Source organism: Salvia miltiorrhiza, chromosome 7 (genome assembly GCF_028751815.1).
Source record: "Salvia miltiorrhiza cultivar Shanhuang (shh) chromosome 7, IMPLAD_Smil_shh, whole genome shotgun sequence".
NCBI classification, from domain to species: domain Eukaryota; kingdom Viridiplantae; phylum Streptophyta; class Magnoliopsida; order Lamiales; family Lamiaceae; genus Salvia; species Salvia miltiorrhiza.
In genome coordinates this window covers 5,188,052-5,200,410 of record NC_080393.1, presented here as the reverse complement: position 1 = coordinate 5,200,410, position 12,359 = coordinate 5,188,052, and the positions used below count along the sequence as shown (strand labels likewise).

At 32.0% G+C, this 12,359-nt stretch overlaps 2 protein-coding genes and 1 long non-coding RNA gene across 4 annotated transcripts in view; 2 read left to right on the top strand and 1 right to left on the bottom strand.

Annotated features, from left to right (window-relative positions):
* The window catches only part of LOC130991856 (nuclear polyadenylated RNA-binding protein 3-like), a 72,551-nt gene that overhangs the window by 33,573 nt on the left and 26,619 nt on the right, over window positions 1-12,359 (top strand). The window lies entirely within an intron of this gene.
* LOC130991898 (basic leucine zipper 43-like) lies at window positions 7,372-8,177 on the top strand. The gene has a single exon (XM_057916351.1). It carries the CDS (start codon window positions 7,501-7,503, stop codon window positions 8,080-8,082), a length of 582 nt encoding a protein of 193 aa, XP_057772334.1. The 5' UTR covers window positions 7,372-7,500; the 3' UTR covers window positions 8,083-8,177.
* On the bottom strand, window positions 11,166-12,314 carry LOC130991962 (uncharacterized). Its single transcript, XR_009091217.1, has 2 exons — window positions 12,026-12,314; window positions 11,166-11,496 (listed from the first exon to the last, which is right to left on the bottom strand). It is a non-coding gene; the product is annotated as an uncharacterized LOC130991962 (long non-coding RNA).

The window sequence follows — 12,359 nt, the reverse complement described above, 5'->3', positions numbered from 1 at the left end:
AGAGATAAAAAGAGATGAATTTAGAATGAAATATGATTAAATTAATAAATTATAATTAAATAATATTTGTAAAATGATTGTTTCATATGATATTATGAAAAATTAAGTTAGGATAAATGAATTTATATTTTGGAAGCATATAATCTCTTGAAGCTTATTTTAAAAATTTATAAATTCTTTAAAATTTTATTTTATCAAACATTTTGAAGGAACTTATAAGCTCCTAAAACTTAGAAGTTATTTTAAAAAAAACTTAGAAGTTCACAGCTAAACACCATCTTAATTAGGACCGGTGGACTAATTAAACATAAGAAATAAACAAACAAATCATATACGAGACAAAGGAGCATGCGCTAATTTATCTATATATAACTTTTAATTTCTCTAACCTGTAATAATTGATATCGATGTGTGGGGTAATTAACTTTAGACGTGTATTTTACTCTAGAAAATTGCGTCAGTTCATAATTGGTATAGAGATTAAACCAGTACCCATTATCAGTAATTATGATTAACCCAATTAAGCTTGTGGCTCATTATTTTTCCCGCATGGAATATTAGTTTCATGTTTAAGTGGCGATTAGGTGGAGGAGATATAATTAACGTTGAGGAATGAGCAAATGCTTAAAGTCTAATTTTTAAATAGTTTAAATTAACTATACTTTATTATCCACAATGACAGTGGATTAAGAGACGCCCTTAGTGACCATATGTAAGAAAGAATGAAAATGAGATTAAGATTTGCTGTTTATTTTATTCTTGTGGGGAAAAAAAGCAGTCTGATCAAAGGCAGACAGATCAAAGGCAATAAATAACAATTTGACAACGAAATCAAAGAATAAATGTTAAATCATCAGAGAAGAATTACTTGATTAATACGGATTATTGATTAAATGAGTATCAGAATTAGTGAAGGGCTTATCCAAAAGTGATTACCTCAGCAAAGATTGCTATTATTATAAAATATTAGATAAAGATGGGATTATCATAGTGGGGGGAGAAAGTGGAGACAAACCATATATATGATATATTCTACCAAGAATTCGCAGTTTCGTGATGGGAATTGTTTAACGATATGGAAAAAAGGTGAATGCATGATCATCTCGAAAGGTATTGAATAGTGAATTACATTAAAAGAAAATGAGACAAAAGCTCATGTGCATAAAAATCAACAATTAGTCTTAAAAAATGATAATTATTCGTTTATTTTCGAGTTCGAGGGTTTTTTAGGACAGTAACTTAGATTGATTTGGAAATTAGGACAATAACTTTCGAACTTGTAAAAATAGGACACTAATTTTTTTTTAGAATAAAACAGGACACTAATTAATAAGTGTTGCATCCGCAAGACATTTTTTAGCCAATTATCGGCTGAGAAATGTCCTATTTTTACTACGCTTATTAATTAGTGTCCTATTTTACTCTAAAAAATAATTAGTGTCCTATTTTTACAAGTACGAAAGTTATTGTCCTAATTTTCAAATCAATCTAAGTTAATGTCCTAAAACATCCCCTGACTCTTTATTTTCTGACAAAAGTTACAATTATCCCGAAGAAAAGTGACTATTCAAATGATCCTATATACAGAGGTGCCCACGGGTACCGACCGGAATCACCAGTTCCACGGTTCCAAAAACGAGAACTGGAACCGAACCAAAAATATAGTCGAACCGTGAACCGGCGGTTTTCGATTCCAAACGATGAAACCGTTTTTTTATATTTTTTATTTTTTATTTATTTTTATTTTATGTTTTAAAGTGTTGGTTTGAAGTTTATAAAATATACACAATGTTGAACTATTTATTTAGGTTGTAAATGATTAAAATTTAGTATGAATTAGATGTAGGAATGAGAGTTGACCATTTTGTTTAGATTGTAAAGGGTTGAAGTTTAGTGTAAATTCAATGTGGGAATAAGAATTTGAGATAGATAAAAGTAAATAATATAAAAGAAGCATATGAACTTATGTTTTTTCAATGCACATGATTCCCGGCCCATTTCTGACATTGAATTTTTACTAAACTTTAATCATTCACAACCTAAATAAAATAGTCAATCCTCATTTGTCATTCTCACATGTAATTCTTACTAAACATCAACCATCTATAACCTAAATAAATGGTTCAATATTATTTACATTTCATACAACACTTCAAAATATAGTAATTTTTTTTTAAAATGACGGTTCGAACCGGGAACTGCCGGTTCTAGGGGCGGTTCCATGGTTGGGTTCCGATTTTGAATCGGGAACCGCCGGTTTTGTAAACTTGGAATCGTAACCGAATCGGCCGAACCCAGTTCCGGTTCCGGTTCGGAACCGTCTAACATGGTTCCGGTTTTGGAACCGTCTCGGATGGTCCGATTTCACGGTTCGGTTCTCGGTTCCGATTTTTTTGGCCACCTCTACCTATATATTGTACTCCATTTGACTGTACAAGAGCCCAACTCATATTTTTTTTTTCAAATATCTTGACACACCTTATTTTCTTTATTTTATTTTTTAAATATATTATTGAGTTATTTTTGGCTCGCTAAAACTAATTGAATAACCTCGATCGATAAAATTCATCTATATTAATATTCTATTTTTGTATTCGCTATATTAATATGTAGAGAAAGTACCAATTTCCTTAGTGTCGAAAACGATAACATGTATGCTTGGGGGAATAGTCAAAGGTTAGTAGTAAAATTATTCTTACATGTGTAGAGTATGATCATGGAACTTGTCCGGTCCCAAGTCTCATCTCAACTTTTGGAGATGCATATATTAAGAAAATGTTTCATAGTGGGGAATCTCCTATAACTGAAAACTCATTAAATAACTATTTTCATAAAAAGAAGTGGTAATAGAATATTACACTATTATGGGATTTGGCCTGACTTTTTTGATAGAGCTGCAGCACAATTTCTTTTTATCATATAATCTCTTCTCATTCATCACCGTAGAATGGATAGGCAGCAGCTTTAGATTTTGCGATCCCAAGAATTATATAATTAATTATTTTTTAATTAATTTTATATTTTATTCTTATTTTTAATTATTGAAAATATTTTAAAATCAATTGTTATTTTTCAACAATAATATTTTCTTTTTAAAACAAATTAATGATAATATTAATTTTTTATTATTTTAATTTTTGATCATTAAAAATAAATAAAAAATAATATTTTTTGTACGACCGAAAATTCGGCGTTTAAAAATAAAATTTTGGTCGTTAGTTTAACAGTTGAAAAAAACGATCGTTGTTCCCCTGAACGACGATGCAAACGGCGACCAAGGAAAATGGTCGTTAATTCGGTCGTTAATACGATTACGATTAACGATCGTTTTCAGGGGAACAACGACCAAAATTTCGATCGTTAGGGCCGCAATTTTTTATAATGTAAGTTCCATGTAATTTAATTATTTTTTTTATTGTGCTCCGATCGTGTTTTTGGCATTTCCAGTTAAAGTAAAACATAAAGGTTAATTATTTTATTTGAGTATATCATATTTGTATAAGTTGCTTTTAATACATGTATTTTTTTTTTTATAAATATAACAACATATAGAGTACTGAAAGAATGACTAATTCATAAAACATGTGGTGAGATGTGTTGTAATAATCAATGTGAGTACTTATGCAGATACTGTAACGAAGAGTGTAACAAGAACAGTAACAAACACAGTATCGAAAACTAAGAATGATAACCCAGTTCGGTTAAACAACCTACGTCTGGGGGGCCTCGCCTAGGGAAAAATTATCCACTATGAAGTTAAGATATACAAAGGACTTACACAATAAAGGCTCTCTCTTACCTAGCCTCTACATCTTCCCAAAACCTCACCAACGGTGAATAACTGAAAGCTAAACAACGACTAACTTCATAGGGTGAACACCGAAGAAACATAATCCCTCGAGAAATAAGAATCAACAATAAAGAAGAGTATATATCTCTTTTACAATGTACGCTCAAGTGTATAACTCACAAACACTCTTCTGCTAGTATGAATAAATGTACAGTATCAGAGAAAGTACTACAGATGGTACCAATTTGGGGAGATACCTAGCAGGAACAAGAAATCTCGACTACATCGTGAGGGCTGTTGAGCGCCAATTTCCCCAGCCATGTTGAATGATATATGGCTTCATTTTATAGACTTCAAAGCTCCAATCTTATCTTGTAGCCCAAATTGATCCTTTCCTGACCGTAGATGAAAACATGTGTTATAGCTTGATGAGTACTCTGCTTGGATGATCTTGATCTATTAATCTGATAATTATTCTTTAAGAATTAAGAGTCCAATCATATGGTGCTAAATAAATTCGTGAGGTATCTGATTGATAAGAAGTATATCCATACAACAATTATACTTCAAATAGGAGATTTGCGCTTATCCTAAAAAATATAAAATCTGATAGATTTGGTAACACCTTAACTATCAGTTGTCTCTGTTACTGTCTCTGTTACCGTCTACATAATGTCAAAGTATCCATACTCTAACATTTTTTTTTATCTTCCAACCTTTGACACTTTTAAGTTTAAAACATAATAAGTGCTCGTTTGGTTCAAGTAGAGGAATAGAAAGGGAACGAAATCAAATAAGGAGTGGAATGGTAACAATAACAATTACTTTTATTGAGTGTTTGGTTAAACAATGGAAAAGAATTATTAGTAAGGGTTCCCTTTCTTTTGTTTCCCCTCTATTTTGAGGGGTAATAAATTGGGTGATTGAGTTACCCTCAAATAAAGGTAATAGTTAACTCATTACTCAAACCAAACAACAATTAATTAATTCAATTAATTGAATCCCTTTCCAACCTCTAAAAACATCAATCAAACGTGCGCTAAGTGTGTCGTGCTTGAATTAATCATTTGTAATATCTCGTAATTAACATATGCAATTACATGTTGTAGTGAATATAAAACACACAAATTGAAACACAATCCAATCTCAACAAGCATATTATACTGCACGTTTCTCATGATCCAAGTCTCCCAAAAAACCATGTATTTTTTCTATAATTTGAACGATAATTGGAAATCAAACAAAAATTCTCCAATAATTTTTTTTGTGTATGTGTAGTTAAAGGTAGATCCTTCCTTCCTAATTTGTTGCTTATCCTGATTGAAAACTGTGAAGCAAACAAGACATCACCCAGCAGAATTAATACTTCTGCATTCTCATTCCGACCGATTCCATCAACGAAAAGACATTAACAAAGACTTTATACCAAGTTTAGGATATTCTGTCCACACCATTACAAAATTTCATTCTTCCAAAATAAGTATACATATCTTTAATTTCCACTATTATGCGTCACATAAATTAATATGTACTAATAAAATAAAATACAAGATACTGATCAAAAGAAAGTGCACATGTTATCTTGAAAGCATATATATTATGTATAGTTATTCAGGTGAACGTGTGTTATGCAGCACCAACTATATTCTTCATGATATCAGCTGCGTGACTAAACAATAGAGAAGTCTGAAAGAGTATAATTCTATTGCTTGATGGGAATTCTGCTTGCCATTGCACATTTGATTTTCAAATGCTCCGAATAATTAAAACTCAGATCACAAATTAAGCTATAATAAATAAATATTTCAAAAATTTCTAAGAATAATTTAAATTGAAACCAAATTTGTAAGTTTGCTTGCATACCTTATTAACTATTGAAATTTGCTCCAGTACTGCATCGGTTCTAATTAAATCATAATAATTGTGATTAAAACTCTAAATAAAAATTAATAAAGTGATCTTAAGATGAATGCATCATATATATCCAATTAATGATTCAAATATACACAAGTTTTTGCCTAAATAATATATGCATCGTCTAACGTTAATATCCCATAAAGGGACAACCAATAAAATGCAGCAAGAAAAAACATAAATAAGTGGGAAGCATGAAGAAAGTAGAGGCACCTTTGATTGAGGCCTTTTACCTGCCTAAAAGTCTGAAATGCCCTTCCTGGATTATTCATGAATACCATAAACATGATAAACTAATTTAACTTCTAGTTTGTAGCAGTAGTGTCGACCTTTACACATATATGAAACAAATTAATCTGAAACATATGTTTTAAAATTCGAAAAAGAAAATGTTTATTATGCTTCATATTTTTTATTCTGCGCTCCTCACCTTTTGGCCTTACTTCCAATGCATTAATGAGGCCACATTATTGGAGCATTAATTTAGGTATGAGACGCAAGAGATACGGACCATACACAAATTTTAATTCTAGTCCTTTTTATCTCAAAAAGTTAAGTGCCCTTTGAGTCATCAAATTAATATATAAAAATGACATCTTATTTTCATGTACTTAGAAAATGATTTTCCTTGACGATTTCAGCATCAACAATACGACCTCATTGTGGACTCAAGAGTTCAATAATTCTAGGCTTGGCTAGCTTTGTAGAAAGCTGACTCCTCTAAGATTGAATAGAAAGTTCATTTCCCTAAATAATTGCATCCATTACATAAACTTTAATCGCCCCTTCAAAAGCTAATTCAATGCAAGACTCTACAATTATAAGCTCTATCTTATTCAAGAACCACATAATACGAAATAAGACATGATTGTTTGAAGATGAAGCCAACTCAACTGATAAGACGTTTTTGCCTGAACTCCAACCTAAAGGTTGAGCATCCAATTCAAGTTTTTGGAGGTGTTAGTGCATGTCTATACATAATTTGTTTTCTTAAGAAAGTCTTGTGTAAATTATCTGAGGGGTCAAAATTTGAGATTCATAATCAAATACGAGCTAGGAAAATAACATATTATCAAATGTGCGTTTGAATCTAGATATGAATATCGTTTGACAAATTTTGACATAGTAGATGAACTGACACAAATTTTTGCATATTTCCTTTCGCAACATGTTAACATTCCATTACTTAGCGACGTAACAACCTACTTGAGACTTTTATCTCAAACATTAACCACTCTATTACTAGGTTAATTCACACACATTGTGTAAAGTAGATAAGCCATGATATTACCCTTATATAGGTAATCCGAGTTAGGGAGTTTTTTTATCCATGTCTAACTTTTTCGGCGAAAACTTTAGTTATTTCAATTAAATAAGTTTATTGAGCCTTTTTTCGAATCTCATTTAATTTTGATCTACTCGTGAAAAAGTTGAGTACACTCCGTTTGATGATTCTTTGACAATTCTATCTTGATCATGTTCAAATTAGCTAGCTCGAGAAAAGTATATATACAAATTCATTTTTCACGAGCCCATTTAATTTCCTCTGCGGCTGGATATGAGCATCTCTGCTACGGAATATAATACAAAATTAGTCGTATTGTTGCTTATCATGACTAGGGAACTTACTCGAATAGTATATATGTAGGTAGTGTCAAATCTCCATTAATTCCATCCACAACTCCACACCACAAGCCTTTCTCACCCTTCACTATAAATATCCCATTCACTCTTCATGCAACTGTCTCTCTACGTCCTCACCCTTATCCATTCCACACTACTACCCCTAAACAACCATGATTCAATCAAACTCCCAACAAACTAACTACTTTGCCTCTTCCAATCCTTCCAACTTCCCGACCAACTTTAGTTTGACGCGTACCAACTCACCAGCACTCGAGCTCAGCAGATTGCTAGCCGACTTCCCAAATAATCATCAGCTTCAAGAGTTCACCCCATACTCTTCATGCATCAGCAACAACTCAACCTCTGACGAGGCCGAGGAGCACCAGCTGAGCATCCATGACGAGAGGAAGCAGAGGAGGATGATATCCAACAGGGAATCTGCCCGGAGGTCAAGGATGCGCAAGCAGAGGCACCTCGATGAGTTGTGGTCCCAAGTTCTTCGCCTCAGAAGTGACAACCACAATCTCATCGAGAAGATGAACGAGATGTCTGAGAGCCACGACAGAGTTGTTCAAGAGAATGCGCGGCTCAAGGAAGAAGCAGCAAATCTTCAGAGGAAGCTCATGGATGTTCAAGTTAGCAATTCCTACTCCATTTTTAGTGATCTTGATGAGCTTTCATGCAACAGTGCTCATCTCCAGGCTGAGTCCTCCAACCAGTCTCTCACCCCTCCAACAGATTTGCTTCATTAATTTAGACTTACTTTTGTGTCACTACTAATGTAATCTTGAGATCAAAACCATGTTTGTTACGCTTAAATAATGAAAATATTTGGTACATACGCAAATTACTTCATTGTAACGATCGTTCATTTTATCCCAATCAACATTAGTTACATAATTATAAAGTTGAATATATTAATTGTAACGATCGTTCATTTTATCCCAATCAACATTAGTTACATAATTATAAAGTTGAATATATTAATTAGAGGGACAATTAAAGATCTGAATGATGAAGATCTGTTAAAATAAAAGAAGGAAAATGGGAGTGTTTGTTAGGCACAAGAGAGAGGCATGGTGGGAGAGATAGTGGCCCATAATTCGCAAAGCTATCATAAGAGAAGCAAATATTTTTGAAAAGAAAAACCACTAAATATATTATTAATTATTGCAACAACTTTTTCTAGCTTTTATTTTTGGTTTCCTGAGGCCAACAAATCAACTCAGTGTTTACTTACCATTAAAACAAGTTACTGTTCAGGTGTTTCTGTGAGTGTGAGTGCTTCTCTCTTACGTATGCGTACTGCATCACATTACTTATAGGTACGTATGCTACAAATGTGCATAAAATTAATTTAAAATTGATTTCAAATCAATTTCATGAAATCAATTTTATAATCTATGTAAAAATTAAAATCAACATAAAAGTCAAATTAATTATCCATTAGTCCCTCAATTAACTGTCACTAATCTTTAAATTTTAAATATTATCATTTTGATTTCTTCATAATTTTTTTTTTCTCATTTTATAGATAGAGCAAAAAAATTCCATTTTCATTTAGTTATGTTTTGAATAAAATATGGAGATATATATATTCAATTGAGAAGCACAAATGTGTTGAGAAGTGAGAAGCAATCTAAATTGGTGTGAAACAAGTTAGTGCATTTTGATGAACCTGTCAATCAATTTTTATGAACGAGCGTTTGGTCCGGAATTCAAAACCTGACGGTGGCGTGTTTTTTAACAAATTAAATAAATTTATAGGTTTATCAATTATATTGGTATGTTCAATGAATTTATTGATATGTTCATTAATCTCATTTCCAGCTTCTCAATAGAACCTAACCCTATATATATATATATATATATATATATATATATATATATATATATAGGGTGTGGTTCTAGAGAGAACTATATTATTTGTGAGAACGGAAGAACCATCAAATTTAATGCATCCACTGTAAAAATTAATGCATTCGCTGTTAAAATTAATGCACTAAAAAAATAAAAAAAAAATGCTCCCTTCAGGATTCGAACCCAGGATCTGCATTCATCCAACAAGATGATGCATCCACCGTAGATCTTGATGATCGAATGGCTGAAAATGGTTCTCTGATCTTCTTTTATTTATGGTTCTTTCTTGAACCTCTCCCTATATATATATATATATATATATATATATATATATATATCTTGAATAAAAGATCACAAAATGACCTTTAATTTAATTAATATATGATATATACAAAATTAAAATGAATAAGTTATCATAATTTAAAATTTTAGCATATTAAATAATTTATATTTCTAAGTAATGATATTTTCCTTGAAACTAGAAAACTTATTTTATTTTTCAATTTTTCATTCTTTCTTAATTTAAATATTTTAATTTTTTAAATTATGTATTTCTATTTATTTTATATAAAAAACTAATAATAGGATATCATGCAATTATTATTGAATAATAACGTATTATATATATATAATTTTAAGAAACACTAAGCATATATATAATCTCATTTAACATATTTAGATTTTTTTAACTCGATCTATTATTGTGAATCACACGGAGGACTATTCTAGTAATAAAGTTTAAAAAAGGAATAAATAACCTATAAAATATGAATTATTTTGAGTCGTTAGACTGTGAAGATATACAATGATTACTTGTGTAGATTTTGAGTGAGTTACTAACTCGTCACTTTTACAATGAATTTATCATTTTCAGCATGTTATATCTAATCAAAATACCATCTTAACTCATGGTTGTGGGTTCGAACCACACGATGACTAACAATATAATTATAAGGTGTTTGCTTTTGAGGATTAGTCTAGATACATAGACAAAAGGTTTATCCTTATTCACTAAGATGGATTGGTGCTTTGGGATATCATATGATGCTTTGATAAGATTCTATCATTTAGTTTGTTTGACTCATGTCCATTGAAATGGTGTGATTGAAGAAATTCTAATCTTCAGAATAAAAATACTTAATCATATATACAAAATAAACACCTAAAGAGGACTTAGTTGTTAGTTATTACCCCCTTGTTTTAGGGGTGGACTCTTTCACTCTGTTTTATATATTATATACGCTTAGCTAAAAGAATATTTTTTGATACACCTAAGACATAGATTCTATATGAACCAGTGGATCGTGACAAGTCGTTACTACTAGCAATGACCTCCACTTTCATTACTTCATTCTTTCCACATCTATCTCATGTTTGTTCTCATCTACTCATCAAATGACACTTTCTAAGGTTGACAATAACTACAAGTCCAGTAACTGAGGGACCAAGGGTACCGATAGAGAGGATTTTTCCTAACTTAACCATAGGTAGAATTTAGGTTCAAATCTTGATCAATAAATAGGTGAACTATGCTTAAGACATAAAATTCAACTAAACAAAGGCCCGTAGGCAAAAGGCTTCTATATTTCTTCTTTATTCATGCGCATATACTTCTTCTTCTTCTTCTTCTTTGACTTAGGCTAGGCTCATTCGTGCCTTTCATAGACAGGAGAGAGAATGGCAAAAAGCTCTTTTTTCGAACGTCCATCACGGACAGAAACTAGGCCGCACCTTCTTCTTTTCCTGCTTGCTTTAGTGCTTTACTGTAACAAGGACATCCACGCATCAAAGCCCCGACCCTTATCCCTGAAGTGGTATGGAGTAGGAGTAGGACGTAGCACTAGGCTAAGGAAAGCTGAGAACTGAATTAACCTGTAACAAACTTTATTACTTGTAACCGGAAATGTCACAGTCCGACCTAAGCTAGTGAATAGTTAAGTCGGGAGAAAGTGTGACTGAAAACAAAGTAAGAAAATGAAAAAGAAAATAGATCTCAATAAAAATTACTAACCTGCTTAAACAATACTTTATCAAAATATTTGGTAATCATAAACAATCTTTTCTAAAACTCAAGAGCAGACAACTCACAATACATAACGACAAGTTGTCTAAGTATCAATTGACATATTTCTGTAAGCTATTAGTTTGAAATCTTTGCAACACATCAATAAAGTAAAACGCACTAAGCGTTGCAGCGGAGTAACTTAAGTGGATTACATGTATGAAGACATGAAATCCTGAGCCTAATTTAGTACTTATGTTTCAAAGCTTCGCTCTGCCGACATCCATCTGCATCACACCTTAACCTGCACATTTAGAAAACATATGCAGGGCTGAGTACTCAAAAGCACTCAATGGTCACATGCCAAAATAACTTGAAAGCTTGCTCTTAGAGCTATATATTGAACTTGCCATCTCAAGCATCACATAGGAGTTTTATTTAAATAACCTGTGCACGCCAAAACTGTAAAACTTCTATATATATATCATCATAACATCATATACGCCTGCAGACAATTAACATGTATGTACCATAACTACGCATCATGTAACCTTGTGTTGAGAAGTAGGCCTCCTTCTCAAACACAGTGATCGGCCCGAAGGCTCCCGATCATAGTGACCGGCCAACCCGCTCGATGACTCACGGTCACAACTATGTGCACAAACCCTTACTGACATCTCGCTTCAGCATAGGGCCGATATCGTCTATCTCTCGTAGATTGTAACATACAATCTCATAAAATAATTTGGCAAGTCAATAACTTTAATATAACTTCATTCATATAAGCATCATTAAATAGTGCGCACTTCAAATTATGAGTTTAGAAAGCCCACCTGATACGCTTAATGAAGTAGAAATCCTTGCTTGTTCACGTTATGTAGCCACCCAAACCTTCATTATAATGAGGTTCCCAAGGTAAGATTGGATAAACAACCAAAAAGAAATAGAAATGACATCCTATTTAAACCTTTAGTCTTTGGGGAGCTAGGATTGCATCAACTAAACTAAAATTAACTTTATAACTTCAGGAAGATATATAACTAATATTCTTTCTTATAGGACTTTCTCTACTTGAGAAAGTTTAGTAATCAATAATCCTCAATAGGTAAATTAGAACAATAAAGCCTCAGCTCGAGTTTAGCAGTTTAAGATCTCAATTAACTACCA